This window comes from Falco biarmicus, chromosome 15, assembly GCF_023638135.1.
Source record: "Falco biarmicus isolate bFalBia1 chromosome 15, bFalBia1.pri, whole genome shotgun sequence".
In the NCBI taxonomy this organism is placed as follows: domain Eukaryota; kingdom Metazoa; phylum Chordata; class Aves; order Falconiformes; family Falconidae; genus Falco; species Falco biarmicus.
The window spans coordinates 20,374,767-20,389,955 of NC_079302.1; the positions used below are offsets into that span (position 1 = coordinate 20,374,767).

Sequence of the window (15,189 nt, forward strand, 5' to 3'; positions counted from 1 at the left end):
CATGTTATATTCACCTCAGACATATTTTGGAGCACCCTAAGAAGCTATAAAATAACTGCAGCACTTAAACTCATACCAGCTGCTGTCAGGACACAGAGGGATAACTTAATGTGTTGGAACTATTTTTCACACTAGGAAGGTTTGTTCCAGCCACAGACTAGCTCCGCTAATCTCAATGCTTACATGTCCAAAGCACTAGTGTTTTTACTGCCAGCACAGATTAAATTGTAGATTACTACAGCTGGGAAAGTAGGGCTTTGCAAATGCAGATGCTTACTTGGGCAGCCATTTTTAACTGCAATTTGGTTTCTCCATAAATCCTTATACTCTACCAGCTCATGACATCACCTATCCTGCATAAGAGCACTCCAGCATTTGACATGGATATAGTTTTTTGTGGGAATCAGCTTTAAAACCACATACAGTGGTTGAAATGGCTTGGGAACAAGCCACTTAAACATAGTATTATAAATGCTGTTTATCAAGTATCCAAACTTGGTATCTGACTTCCATGTAAAGATGGCAATGTCCCAGGCTGTCAGTTTGGCATTTCTCGAGCATAGCTATCAGTGTTTTAACTAGAAACTGCTACAACATGTTAGAGGAAATCTCATGTAACAAAATTTCCATTTGCACAAAAATAGCAATACAGGAGCCTTAACTATTGCAAATTAAATTCCATCTGTTTCTTCTAATGATCTCAGTATTAGTTTCAGGTCTTGAAATGGAGTGTGCTCACACTTGGAGGGGTTGGTGATGGGAGGTTCATTGGTTGTTGTAATTATTTAAATCAGCATAGCTGCAACATATTTCTCAGGTAAGACCTTGCAAGAAATATTAAGCTAAGCTTGGGAAATCAAAGAGGTTACAAACCAAGTCAGCAAGAACCTACTTTTCCCCACGTTACTCTCACTTGTGGGTGGCTGAAGCTGCCACAGTTTCACAACCCTAGTTTGAGCAGCATCTGTGAAAACAGTTCAGATGATGCCGTACACTCTCAGCATATGCATGTACAGAACCACATCAGCTGACACCAATTACCAAATGCAAAAGAAACATGAAGGAGTACAAACATGAACGTTTCCCTTCACAGATGCGAATTTTATTTTCCTGTCTTCTGAACAGAGAAAAGGCTTCATGGAGCATATCAAGATGTCACAAAAGCTTTGCAGTCACTAAGAAGCTTTGTAATCGCTAGCTGAACGTTTTCTACAGTTGAAAGCGAAGAGTGCCATAATGAAAGCAGATACCTTGCAGGATGACACATGTAAGTACTACTGCGACATTCATCAATGACTCTTGTCAACAACTTCTTATACAAACACCGAAGTTGTTGTGGGTTCTCCTGGCTCAATACTTTCACAGAATTAATTTCTGTAGTGTGTTGGAAAGAAAGATGGGCAAAGCAGCTACAGGAAAAAAAGTTGCAATAAGCTTATCTATCCATGTAAATCATGCTAATTTTAAAATACGTGTAATATTTACAAGTGATGATGCCCAAATAGAGAAGCAAACCAAGCAAATCATCCTGTCTCCTTGCTTCCTTTTTGTTTGGCTATACATTTTTTTCTACAAAGTTATTAGGCATCCAAATGAATTATTTTGACTCAAGAAAGATGCAAGTTTTTGCCACAAGGTGGCAGGAGCTTCCCAAATAAAGTCACACCCAATCCGTGATCTGATTACAGATTGCTAATTATCAGGACTATAGACCATTTCTGTGAACCAAGATGCAAGCTAACTTGCTTCAGATAGGTGGGAGGGTTTGTTTAGGTTTTTTGTTGGGTTTTTTTCCCCATAACAAGAAAATAAAAAGAAAGATCTCTTAAAATAGCAATAGAAGAGATCACAAAAGCCTTGCAGACAGCAGGAATTGTTGCCTGCACAGGTCAGGAATTATAACTAAAAAGGTTTCCAGAAACAGTTAAAAAAAAAAAAAAAAGAAACCAAACAAAACCCAAAACTTAGAAACATTGCTTTCCCATTCTGGATTGCTTCGTATATAGGCACTCTTTCCTGTTTAAAAGCAGAATTCTCAAAACTCTAGTTCTGCGACTTGCCACACCAATTTTCAGCAACAGCAAAGCCATTTCTATTAAAGTAGCAGCTGCCCTTGCAACATTAGGCACCTACAGCCATGCAGGGCAGCAAGCTCCACTGAATGCCACGTGTCCTGCTCAGCACAGGTTTCCAAGAAGAGCAAATCCTTTTGGTATCAATGAGAAAACCCAGTTTAGAGCAAGTCTGCTTCATCAGCTTAATTTCTGCCACTTAGTAACAGGTCGGGTTTTTAATTTGAGTTTCAAAGACTTTGCTTTGATTTTTAGTGGGAGGCCTAAATCATGATCATTATCTCAGATCTGTAGATATGTCCAGGTGATACTTGACCCAGACCTGAGCCCTCTTTATTCCCTCCCTTACTGTGAAATACAGCAGCTACACTGGGTTTGGAGATGTTTTACCCCTGCACTCACAGCTGGCAGCTCTGGAAGTGTAAATTTAAGCATAGACCTAGCCTAAATCTTTCAGTGATATGAACTGACCAGTGTTCATGAACACAGCATTGCAAATTACATTTCTGTACTTTGGCCTGTGTAATACTGGCATTTGTACTGAGCTTTTTTGAGGGTTTGTTGTTGTTAGGTTTGGGGTTTTTTTTAACTTGTGTTTACTCCCAGGTTATTCTGGGAAAATGGAAGATCGTACAGCTCAGGAAAGACAGGAGTGCTTCATCCACTGAAGTCACTCACACTATGGTGTCAGCAGCAAGCAAGTTACTAGGTGTGACCTTTAGGCTACTGCGTTCACCGGTGCTTAAGACTGTCTCCACAAAATGCTTCAAATCTACTGTCACATAACAGACAGATTATGGTGGCAGAGAGGATGGTATCTTCTGGATATTTTGCATGTGCTCTTAAACATCCTGAGCTGGGGGCAATTTTTTTTTTTTTTTTTTTTACAGAAGTCTTGTTGAGAGACTTCAAAGTACCTTTGTCTTAGGATGTCTTTGTTAGACCAGAAAATTTACCAACTTAGGATCCATTGTTTCTGATTATCATCTACACAACATACTGTGATGCTTAAGGACAGGGCTTTTTTAACTGAGGAATTTGGCAGTAATCTGAATAAGGCAGTAGACAGAGAATTGATGTGGTTCTATTGGAAAGAGAGCTCCCTTGCAGCTATGAGAGAAAATCACCATGGAAACTTTTTCCTATTAAAGAGCAGCATGTACACTTACATCTCTTCTTTCTCAACAAGCAGCATTTTGTGATAATAGCCTGAGTAAAAGGGGTATTTGCACAGCAAAAGACCAAGACTTACTCAGGAGAACTACTGCAGAATTTTGTTATTCTCCAGAACCAGCCAGTTGACAGTGTATCTTGTTATAGAAAGAGGAGTATTAGGAGATGAACAAGACAAGTGATCTTACCCAACCAGCTAGGTAAACCAAAACTGATACACATGCAGGGAAAACAGGTTTGTTAACCAGCCCTAAACTAGGTTATCACCATGAGAAGCTAAGTGTTTTCATGCTGTCATAGAGTGATCTATTTTTCAAATGAGGATGGACCAAGCCGATAACTCTAGTGAAGCTGCAATACCTTCTCAGCTTTTTTCCTCTAAACACCAGCAAGTCTGGTATTTAACAAGCGGAGCAGTGCCTCTCCAGAATGACATTCTGCTGCCAGCTTTCACAACACAAGTATGTCTCCTCAGACTCTGCATTGGGATTCGATTGCCCTTTGCATAGTCATATATGTTTACAAATATGAGGACCCAAATCAAGACATTCTTCTGTATAAGGCCAAAATGTGAGATATCACTCTCATCACTCTGACCACACTCAGTTCACAAAAGAGCTGGACACAAAACCACAAAAACACACAGGAAAGATATGTTGTCTTGAATCTCATGACACAAGCCAGAACACTTCCCTTATTCTCTACAGAATAAGCAACAAGTATCAACAAGCATCCTGTTTTGAGGTTTATTATGGTTTTGGCATTTTCTTGTCCTAGTTTGTTATATATACCTGCCAACACTGTATACCCAACAATCTTCACCTTCTGTAGCTTTATTCCAATATGATTTCCATTGCAACCAAGATCATAATTTGTTACTTGGTTGGTTGTAAATGAATAACAAGCTTTATTAAACAACTCTACCTGCCTTATCAAAAATTAAACTGCAGAAGAAAGTCTGCAAACAAAGCATAGATACAATGCTTGTGGCTGTTCAAATGGAGTTGTTTTATTTTTCTTTTAAAGTCTAGGTAAGGGAAAAGCACTTTGTAGGGTATTTATAATCAGCAATATCTGCCATGCATCTACCTGTCCAGTAAGGAAGACATGAAAGTGTCATATGAAGGATTAATCCCCACACTAAGGAGCATTTAAACTCCTCTGTGTTTAACCAGACTTGCCTCATCATGCCTCTGATAGAGCCAGTTTGGGAGAGACAGGGAACTCACCAGTTCTTAATTCACTTAACTGCCTCAAAAGAAGTTGCCAAAGGGCCTAAAACAAAGTCAATGGCATCACACACTTCAGTTTGCATAAAGAGAACCCAGTATTTCTGCACTGCTGCTTTTATTCATGTATGCAACCATGATACCTATTAATCAAAGAAAAGTCACTGTCTGAATTTTGAGTTCTTACAGTTTTCAAGCTGCTATTGCTTCTTGCTTCAAGAGTGGAGCTGATGGGACTTAGACTGTTGACTGAGTATCTAGCTAAAACTGAAAAACTTTCACTGAAGTACTAATTTCATTTCTTAGCAGTCTGATAATTCATCAATGTGGCAAAAGATCTCTGTGGGTATTTTGAGCACATTCTCAAGTAATTGGAAAGTATTGTTACTGATTTTTACCAAAAGGAAAATGTTTCACTAGAAGGTATATATGACTAACAAATCAAAAATAGCTGAATAGTTCAACAGTTCAGTCTTCCTAGTCAGTGATTCAGCTTGGATCTATTTCTGCCAGTAAGGCTGAGTTGTGCCTCACTTTTAAGAGACTCGCACTGGAGTTCACAGGAAAACGTACTCCAGAGTTCTCATGTACATATAGTTAACCTAGATAATTACTAAGGAAGTTAAACAAAAGAATCAGATCTTGTGTTACTGGGTCATACACTGTGGGAGTTGGAAGATTTCAAACACAGGTTAAGTTAAAATGGATTTTGAAAAATTACCCTTTTTATTACCTAGAGCTCCTGCAATGTAGAGAGAAGGATGCAGGTTATTTATGTTATTCACCATTAGTTTTGAATTACATGATTGTTTGTATAAAACAACTGGAGATAACTAAAAACACTCTCCCATGTGACTTTACAGAGTATCTAATCATAGAAGACTGAAGCAGCTTAGGCATATTACAACCTTCACTGGCCTAAGCATAGGCTGCATACTGACTCTAAAACCTATACTATAAATCAGTGTAAGTCTCATGTGACTTACTTTCTATTTCTAGCGAAGAAGTTAAATTAGAATAAGCTGAACACAGCATGAAGTTAAACTGTAAAAAAGCATTCAGAACTTCGATCATTCAAGTCACATAAAACAAGGAACAAAAGATATTCTGGTTTTGGTTTGGTTTTGTTTTTCAAAAAAATAGTCCCAGCCCATTCTACAGAAAATAAAGATATTTTTTTAAAAAAATAGCAGATAAGCTATTTTAGCAGGGCATATGAAGTGTGTAAGAGTTACTGAGAGCCTCAAGCCTTTTACCAGAATATATATTTAAGTTTCCTTCATCAGGAGACAGGAGGTTCTGGCAGAGAAAGAAAGTCTTTATCTTAGCATACGATATGAAACACTACCTCAAGAGATAAAAGAGCTTGGCAAAGAGATTATTATCAGTTGTTTTAGTAACAATATGGTAAACTGCTCAGAGGAGGATTGAACAAAATGTTTCTGCTCCCTTGATCTGCATCAGGTTGAATGTGATCTGTTTATTACCAACATAATTTTCTACCTTGGAGACTGACTTTACAAGTCACCATAAAACAGCTCTTTAAGGATGAAAAAGGCAAATCTCTGAGTTGTTTTGAAGCTTTCTACAGACACACTTTTAAAGACAACTGTTTGAACACGAGCAGCATATGTCTATGCTTTAGTTGATGCCAAATTATGTGCACAATGAAGTAGTAATCTTTAGAAGTTGTCTGGTTGTTGGTTTGCTTTTTAAAATTCTATCTGTTCCATAAGCTTCTGAATAACTACCTTCGTTTTTTCTCATACATCAAAGAATGTTCTGTAAAGTTGGATTTGTCTCCCCACTGCTACAGGTAACAATTTTCACTCAGCCTACATTATTCAGGACAGTTGTTTTTTCTTCTGAAATACACTGCCTGCACTCAGTGATTACATATAAGCAGGTCAGGCAGACAACATGCAGATGACATATTCAGTCCTGTGGCCTGAATCATCTATAAGGCCTCCTAAGAGATTTTTAGAAATATTCCCTGTTTTAATGGAATTCCCTCAGGGAATGAAGACTGAGTCCTTACCATAATTTATGTGCTAAGACACCTGCAAAATAGATAAACTACCCACAGGTCATTTCTAGTGAATAATCTGAAGATGTACAACATATAGAAAACAATTCAGCAATACCTTCACTGAGATACTGAGCAAAACAAAATAGTTTGTCTGAAAAACCAAGACTGTTCTATAAATCTACGTGAAGCTGAACTGATGGTACACTTCAGCTCCCCCTCCCTACCTATTAAAATGGGTGAAAGCCAGAATTCACAAGAGCTCACACTCTCAAACTCCTGGAAAGGAGCGTACTCCTGAGAGCAGTGCAGATATAGTACTGAAGGACTTGGAACCAAAAGGACTTTTCTTAGTTCAAAGTACCTTCTACTAAATAAGACCTTTCTTTGAATAACAGTCAAAAATCAGCTAGAATTTTATCTAAAATTATTTAACCTGTGGAAACAGATTAATGGTTTAACGATTTGAGGGAAAAAATACTAACTTCAGATGAGCTCCATGCAAATTTTAGAGTGACATAAACATGAAGTTCTGCCAGATCAGTATATTTCCCAAGTTCAGTTTATCATATTTTAGGTTATGTGTTTGCTAGGAAGTAGTACAGGCCATTAGAAGCTGATTTGGAGAGTGATTATGGTACAAGCCACAAAAAGCAGGAACAATTAGCAGTCTCAATCCAGAAGTGTGATGCAAATTTGTGTAGGTACACCCTTGTGATCTTCCTGTCCTTGCTGGGGATGGAAAGCACAGAATGCTATTGCTTGGTTTGTCACAATTTCAGTATTTAGCCTATATTTACATTTAAGAACTTGCTTTGTTTTTCTGTTGTTACATGGCTGTACATGCCATGAGCTTTCACCTCAACTAACACTTAAGCAATACAAACACGCACATCCACAGAGCCAGCCAACAGCCCACTCAAACAGTTCCATGATTAAGTTTTTTTAAAAATAGTATGAACTGATCTAATAGGTTAAGAATTAATTAGTAAACCTCCATCTGCTTTAAATCCTTACTGTACCATCTCAATGGCAACATCACAGGACTCAGAGCAGCTGTGTTAGAAGCTGTCAGCAATTAAAATGAAAGGACTCTCTTCTCAGTTATGTACAGTCTAAACCTCTTTCATCAGGAAAGAGTTTTACAGCCTAATAAATTGTTCAGATCAAGTTGAAACACTTCAAAAGATACCAAGTGATTGATCTTTGGTACTTGTGACTTTAGGTACCCATATGCAGGAGAGTACCCTCTCAGACAGCTGTTTGATGAAACCAGCCTGTTCCGTGTTTTGAAGTCTCTCCCTTGTGCACACACGCACAGGCTTGTGCCAAATTGATATCTACTTACCAAACTGATGTCCAGCCCTCTGAGATCCACAAGCGAGAGGGAATGGCTATTTATGACCCCTAAGGTTCCAGTTTAGTTCACACACTGACATAGCACATTAACAATTTCAGACTTCCCATAAAAGATGTTTCTATCTTTTCATGACACACAATGTTTGACATTTCCACGGTCAGAGAGAAATACACGGGTTCAGCTCCAATCCTCCACACAAGAGACTCAAACTTCATAACTCACAAAATTTGAGAGGATTTACTTATCATTATATTGACCTTTTAACTCTAAAACTCACCAAGCAGAGAAGTCATATTTCAGAACTCACTCTTTCCTCCACCAAGCGCCTAGCTTTAAGAGTCTATTTTTTTCTCTGGCCCTGTGACATTTGTACTTGCTGCAGCACTTCATCACAGCTCGCACATGGGCAAGAGTACCCCAAACACCTTGATTTATGGCCTGGTGGACAAGTAACTTAGTGTCTAGAGGATGAAGGTTTTAGTTTCTTTAGGAAAGGGATTATGTAGGGTGAGAAAGGGATTTAATCTGGGCTCTCATTTTTTGGGCCAATATATGCAGAGCAGGCAGCAGGACCTTGTGCCCCTCTTGGGGTCATACTTCAAGGGGAATGGACACTTCACCTTCTCTCCCCATGCACAATCAAGCTTGAGATCACAATTGGAGAGGGTTGCTACAATCCAGGTGCAGAGATTTCAGACCTACCATTGCTTGTTTCCTAGTGGGTGCATCTAAGTAGCTCATTACTCAGCCTAAAGGGCTCTTCAGCCCAAGTTAGCTTTCTGAAAAGCAGAGTATAGAAAAGCAGCTGCTGAACTCAAAGCCACGAATGGGACTTTTGGGGCTGGATGTCTGTTTGTTTTCCTTAAATGGATCTGGATCTGAGATGCAACCCACATTCTCCAGGGAGAGAAAGAAGGAAGTGTGACAGTAGGGTTCTTGCCCACTGTTATGCTTGAGTGACCTCCTTCCACTCAAAAGAGGCTTAGAGAGCTAATGCACAGTTATCAAAAAGCTGAACCATCACTATCAAAAGAGTAAGAGTGATTTACGCTGATATTCAGCATACTCAGGAGCTGAAGCACCCATTAGCAATCAGAAAATGGACAAATTAGTTTGTACCTACATAGGCTAAAAATGTTACCATTTAAATACTACCATCTAATGTTTTGGATTTTTTCCCACCATTCTTGTTCCTAGGGCTGACATTCTCCCCCTCTTCTCCTTACTGTGGGATTGTCAATTTATCCATAGAGGTCCAGTGCTGTCCTCTCTCAACAAGACACCTCCAATGCCTGTTTAGTCAGGGACTCAGCATGTGAGCCCAATGCTTTCATTTGGCCCAACACCAGCTCAGACAAAGGCAACAGCATCTGGCTTCCAGTTCAGTCTCAACCTAGATGATGACTCTCAAACTTCTACCTTATTTTTCCTCCCACAAAGAATATTCAGTTTCCTTTTCTTCCAGCATCTTACTCATTTTTAAATGTTTGTTGTCTTCATCCAGGAAGCAACGGAGTTTCTAAAGAACAGCAGAATTTGTAGGGCTGAGATATTTCATGGACCCCAGTCCACAGTGCATTAATTTTTCATAGTTTTCAGGTGAAACACCACAAATTTTCAAGTACCACATAATGTGAATGTCCCCAACAAATCAGACATTACAGGTTCACTTGCTGTTTGTGCTCCTGCACTCAGTGAAGTGACCTGATCTTCTTTGCCTAGTTGGACTAATAAATATGTCTTATGGCAAGTACTTTGTCTAAGCATGGACAGTTCCCTTCCAACTGCATTTGGGCTGTGAATTCTTGAGGACAGGGGATTTCTCTCTGTCAAAAACACACCATTTAAAGCAGTTGAGAAGTGGCAGAAAGAGACAAACAGAATAAGGAATCTTGACCTTTTTCGGAACTTTTGAATGCCACAGTAAGCACAATTTCAGGATAAGTTTTCAGCAAAGCATGTAAATTACTGCTGGAAATTTTTTCCTCTCAAGTAAGATCAGCCAGGAATACTCCCACACCAGCCAACCTCCATTTGAAGTCACATTTGGAGCATCTCAGTTCCCTGGTGAAAGCAAGCTTTTTGCACTTAGTTTAGTGGCTGTCTAATTCAGCAGGTCACTGCCACCTTCCATCCAGAATATTCACCTTTCCTTCCACTCCACCAGTTATAACACTCTCACTGAAATCTGAAAAAAAACCAACCCTGGAGCAATCCATTAAAAAAAAAATGAATAAAATTCTGAAGATGGAGAAGCAAGCTGGTAATGTGCTTCTGTAAGAATTTAGGAGATTTTTTAAAAAATGTTTTAGAAATCTAAACATTCCTATGATCTGTTCCTCCTCACTGACAGAACAGTGCTGTTCTCTTCCCAGTTTCCGCTTAGCGTGCCATGCAATCTTTTCAGATCTGCAACGCTGTGTTTGTTCTGCAGATGGCACATGCATGCAATTCTCAAATGCCTGCATGCATAGTCTCAGATCCCCTGCAGTAGAAACCACTCGTGATGCAGTTTTTATTATTTTGTTCACACTCACGCTCCCATTTGCTGTGATTGCTACAGGTTCTTCTTAAATAATATATTCTGATATGGCTGCCCAATAAAGAAAAGGGGTGAAAAAAACCCAAACAGGTCTAAAATACAGAAACATCAATTGAAATCACTGTCAATACCCTTCTCTAAAATGTTACAGGAAGTCATATAAATAGTATTACAAGAAATAACCGTACAGTGCTCACATATTACCACAAAAGGAAAAGCAAGTATATTTAAGTTTCATGATTTAAGGGTGTGTACGTGCACGAGGACGAGAGGAAAACAGCAGCAGACAGAGTTCATTACTGAACAGCGGGACTGACTGGACGTTTGAGGGAAAGGAAGGCCAAGGGCCACCACGGGAGCCGCCTGAAAGCAGTGAAGGGGAAACGCCAGCAGATGGCACTCGGATCTGCATCACGGCCCCAGAGCTTGCAGGGTCCCTGAAATGCGGAGCGTTGCAAGCAGCTGTCAGCGGAGGGCAGAGAACCCAGCAAACAGACAGATTTGGGGGACTGGAAGACTTCATGGTGTCTGAGGTGCTGTGCCACAGCTTACAAGGCAGCCGGGCCGCAGAAGACCAAGAGAAATGCAGGTGTCATCTAGACAGATGGTCCAGCTACAGTGATCTGCTCGCTGGCACACAACAAGGGTAGATACATTTTTCCATTGCAACTTAGGTATCTCTCACTCCCTGGCCACTTCCCACGTCACCCCATAACCTGCCTCAAAACCATGGGGGAAAATCAGGAGTCTAGCTTCATAACAGATTTTAAACAAGAGTGTATCAGAGCAGGCTAAAGAAGGCAGCCCAATTACCTCTCAACAGCAGCTTGGAAAGAAGTCACAAGGCAGAGCAATACCAAACTTTGTTTCAAAAATTAAAGGGCTCCCTCCAGTCTAAACCTCGCATCCACAGAAGCCAGTGGTGGCCCACCGTGACAAAGACCTGTAACCACTGAGAGAGATGTGTACCCTTCTGAGCAAGAAGCTACCCTGTATGCATAAATCACTGTGTGCCGGTACTGTTAGTATTTGCCTAAACTTTGTTCCCTCCTTACTGCCTGTAGAGTTCACAAAATCGGTCAGGAAATATAAGGAAACAGACTGTCAAAACCAAGTTACTCAGTGCCTTCTAAAACATACATACTGTTTCTATAAGTAAACATAACCCCCACAATAACTAGCCATTAATCCTTAATAACACTTTTCTAAAAAAAAAATAATATATATATATATAAAAAATCCCTATCTCTGTTCCCTGGCAGGGAATATTAGAGCTCCTCACAGCTAGAAAGACTGAACATTTCCTTTTCCAGTGCAGATGCTCTTGGCATTACTGGGCTGAATGAAGAACTTCTTTACAGCTGGATCAACAAGATCCACGAATATTCAGGCGGTAAGGAATTTGGGCAGATGTCCAAGAAGTGACAGGACCACCCAGCTGCAGAATCTAAGTCTTTCCCAGCTTTTTGTGCTGAAAACCCAACTATTCAGATTGCTTTGTGCTCTAATGTGAGCACATTAAAGACTATGGAACAAAAAAAACCAAAAATCCTGCTCGTTGATAAAAACCGTTATTTTAGCGTTTTTCCTCCTCACGCAGCCAGTTCCAATGCTGCTCCTCACAGAACTGCACACGGTATTGCTCAGCAGCTGCTGCTTGACCTATCCCTTTGGGTGAGAACTTGTTTTTGCTCCGCTCTTCCCCTCCCGGTGAGTAATAACCTATGGGGACAGAGCTGATCAGGAGTTATTTTCTGAAAGGATCAGGTCACAGACAGCATTTGGGTTTTATGCCAAAGCACCGATCAGAGCTGGGAAAGCAGGTACGACAGCTGCAGATCCAAGGACTGGTGTGGGAGGGAAGCAGAAGAGGAGGGGCATGAAGAAGCTGAGCTGCAGTGGCTCTGCCTCTGCTCCAAGCTTCCAGAGCAGCCTCATCCTCAGCCCTTCTGGCACAGACTTTTTCTCTGCCACATAAGCTTCTCCAGCACCAACTGCCAAACCTGTAGCTGCAATTCCTCAGCTGCCTTTTTTGCCAGTTCCTGGAATAATCTGCACCAGGATCAGACAGAGCTTGGAAGAATCATCTGGAGAAAATTGCTCACAAAAGACAAAGCACTGGAAACCCCAAGCATTCAGACTGGCCACCACTAACAAACGTAGACCTGCCCGATAGCAGTCAGGGCTACAGCGACTGCTCCCTGCCTTCCAAGCAGCCTGTCTCCATGGAGGAGCAGGAAGACAACTTTGTGTTTTCCTTTGGAGCCAACACCAGCAAGTGCAGCCTTGAGACTAACCAAACAGCCCCAACATGCTGGTCAGGAGCAACCAGGGGTGGCCCAGAGGTGGTGATTGTACCGGTGCTTTTTGGGTTGATTTTCTTCCTGGGAATGGTGGGAAACACATTGGTGTTGGTTGTTTTGGGGCGTCTCCGATCTGGGGGACGCCCATCACGCAGCACTACCAACATCTTCATCCTGAACTTGAGCATTGCAGACTTCTCCTTTCTGCTTTTCTGTGTCCCCTTCCAGGCCACCATCTACTCCCTGCCAGAATGGATCTTTGGCGCCTTCTTTTGCAAGTGGGTTCATTACTTGGCTATGGCAACAATGCTGGTCAGCATCTTTACTCTGGTGGCTATGTCTGTGGACAGATACATTGCTGTGGTCCACGCCAAGCGTTCACTCTGCATCCGCAGCAAGCGTAATGCTGCCCTTGGTGTGGGTGTCATTTGGCTGCTGTCTCTACTCATTGCCATCCCTGTGGCCCAGCACCAGGCCCTCATGAGTGGACATCATCAAGCACCCAACAGCTCCTTCTGCTGGGAGTACTGGGCAAACGGTTCAACAGCCAAGCAGATATACAAGATTACCATCCTGCTGGTGGGATACCTCCTGCCCCTGGTGCTCATCACCTGCTGCTATGCCAAGGTGGGTGAAAGGGATGTGAGTAATTTTTAAACGGAGGGAAAGATCACTCCCAGACTCTTGGTGGCTTGGATGTGTACACTCAAGCTACCCAGCCAACAAATAATAAATTCAGTCCTTTCCATATTCTCTCCTGGTATAGAATACTTCTCTGAGGCAGGGGGAGGGAAGGAAAACAGAATGAAATTACATCAGCTCACAGAAAGGATTATAACAGTTAAGTTGACACCCAGCCTGACAAGTAAAACTCCTAAAGATTCTTGCTGGTTTTCCTATGTTTCAGTTTGTTCTTTTTTGATAACAAATATTTGTTCCTGGTAAGAGGATAAACCCATGGAGGGAGAAACTATGCAGAGAGTGTACAGGAACAGTATTAGATAAAGACATCTCCCCAATTTCTTTCTTTTCTTTCTCTCTCTCTTTTTTTTTTTTTTCCTCCTTTGGACACAAAACTCAGACACTGTGTGTTGTGAAGATTTGCAAAAAGACATGTTAGAATCAGTTTTAGTCAGCAATAAACCTCTTCATTTCTTCTTGTGGATTGCTATCAGTCGAATTTTTGGTTTCCCCCTACTAATCTTTAGCAAGTTTAAGACTGATAGTAAGTCGATGAGTTGGGCTAGCATGCAGAATAAGTTTTCTGTGAATTTTTAGTTAATACCCTATTGTGGTGTGCCATGGGACTGCTAGGGACTGGACTTCCTTGTCACTAGTCAGTTGCAGGTCTACCCTCCTGGAAAAAAAACAGTTTTCCTGGAATTTAAGTTCATGTCTGTTTAATCAAAAAATACATTACTTTCAATTCTCATCTATTCTGCTATAATCAATGCTAAAGACAGGACAAGGCACTTAGATTTAAGCTAAAAAAATCTCTAAACTTCGGGCTTTGCTTGTCATGAGGGAAAAGCCACTAGAATTCTTATCTCCTGACACTGTAGCTCCAGTAGTTTGTTCCCTTGCTGCCCTAGGTAAGCAGCAACTGGAATATAAGCTGCATTTAAGAGGCATACTTTTGTTCATAATTGATTCAGAAAATTTAGTCTGTTAGCTCCAAAGGCTGAAGTAGAAATATTACCACATTACTGCCATGCCGTAATCAGATTTCAAAAGCTCAATCTAGAAGTTGTTAATTGAGAATTTCCCTACAGTGCTCTAACATTTCTTATGACTCTCCCTCTGAAAGGAGAAGCCACTCTGCCTGCCCCATTTGTTAGTGCTGCATTCAGGAGCGGCAGGACAGTCACACCAGGGTACAGTACTGGCAGCCTGCTCTCTGCCTGTGTATAGAACCAGCCTAGAGGATAAATATAGATAATCTGAAGCACAATCTAAAAATCAAAATCCATGGAAGATTTTGACTCCTCCATGACTCCAAGGCTGCTGTGGATTTCAGCGCTGTGCCAGCCAAGCTCTTAATAACATGCTGAACTACATCTTCTGTAAATACAGCTGTTTTAATGCTTTTTCCAAACAATGTTTCTTGAAAGATAAAGAACTGTGGAGGGCTTAGAATTAGAAGTCTCAAAGCATCAAATTCAACTTTGGTTGAAGTCATGCTAAAACAATTACTTTAATTTTTGGTGCTTGTATGAAAAGTTCAAATGCTAATATACACATATCAATTTCCCATTCAATATATTGCTCCTTTCTCCCCCCAAAGGTTTTATATCATCTCCATACGAAAGTAAAGAACGTTTCCAAGAAGTCAGAGAGATCAAAAAGGAAGGTAAATAACTTTGGTTTAATCTGTACACTGACTATAATAATAGATGTGTCAGGTTTCCAAAATAACTAACAGCCTTTTCAAGCTCCACCCATGTACTGAAGTGCTGTTCATGTACCAGTCTTTCAGTTCAGGTT

At 40.7% G+C, this 15,189-nt stretch overlaps 1 protein-coding gene across 5 annotated transcripts in view; it reads left to right on the forward strand.

Moving 5' to 3' along the window:
• The first annotated feature begins 64 nt into the window (after window positions 1-64).
• The window catches only part of LOC130159466 (galanin receptor type 1-like), a 31,242-nt gene continuing 16,117 nt past the window's right edge, over window positions 65-15,189 (forward strand). Inside the window, exons 1-4 of one of the 5 annotated variants that reach the window (XM_056361134.1) lie at window positions 65-139; window positions 1,094-1,267; window positions 11,721-13,332; window positions 14,990-15,055. In XM_056361134.1, coding sequence (XP_056217109.1) covers window positions 12,628-13,332; window positions 14,990-15,055 — 771 coding nt within the window. In that variant the 5' untranslated portion in view covers window positions 65-139; window positions 1,094-1,267; window positions 11,721-12,627. Of the gene's footprint in view, window positions 140-818; window positions 1,268-11,720; window positions 13,333-14,989; window positions 15,056-15,189 lie in introns of those variants that run through there. The other 4 variants (XM_056361135.1, XM_056361136.1, XM_056361133.1 and 1 more) reach the window with 4 other exon arrangements.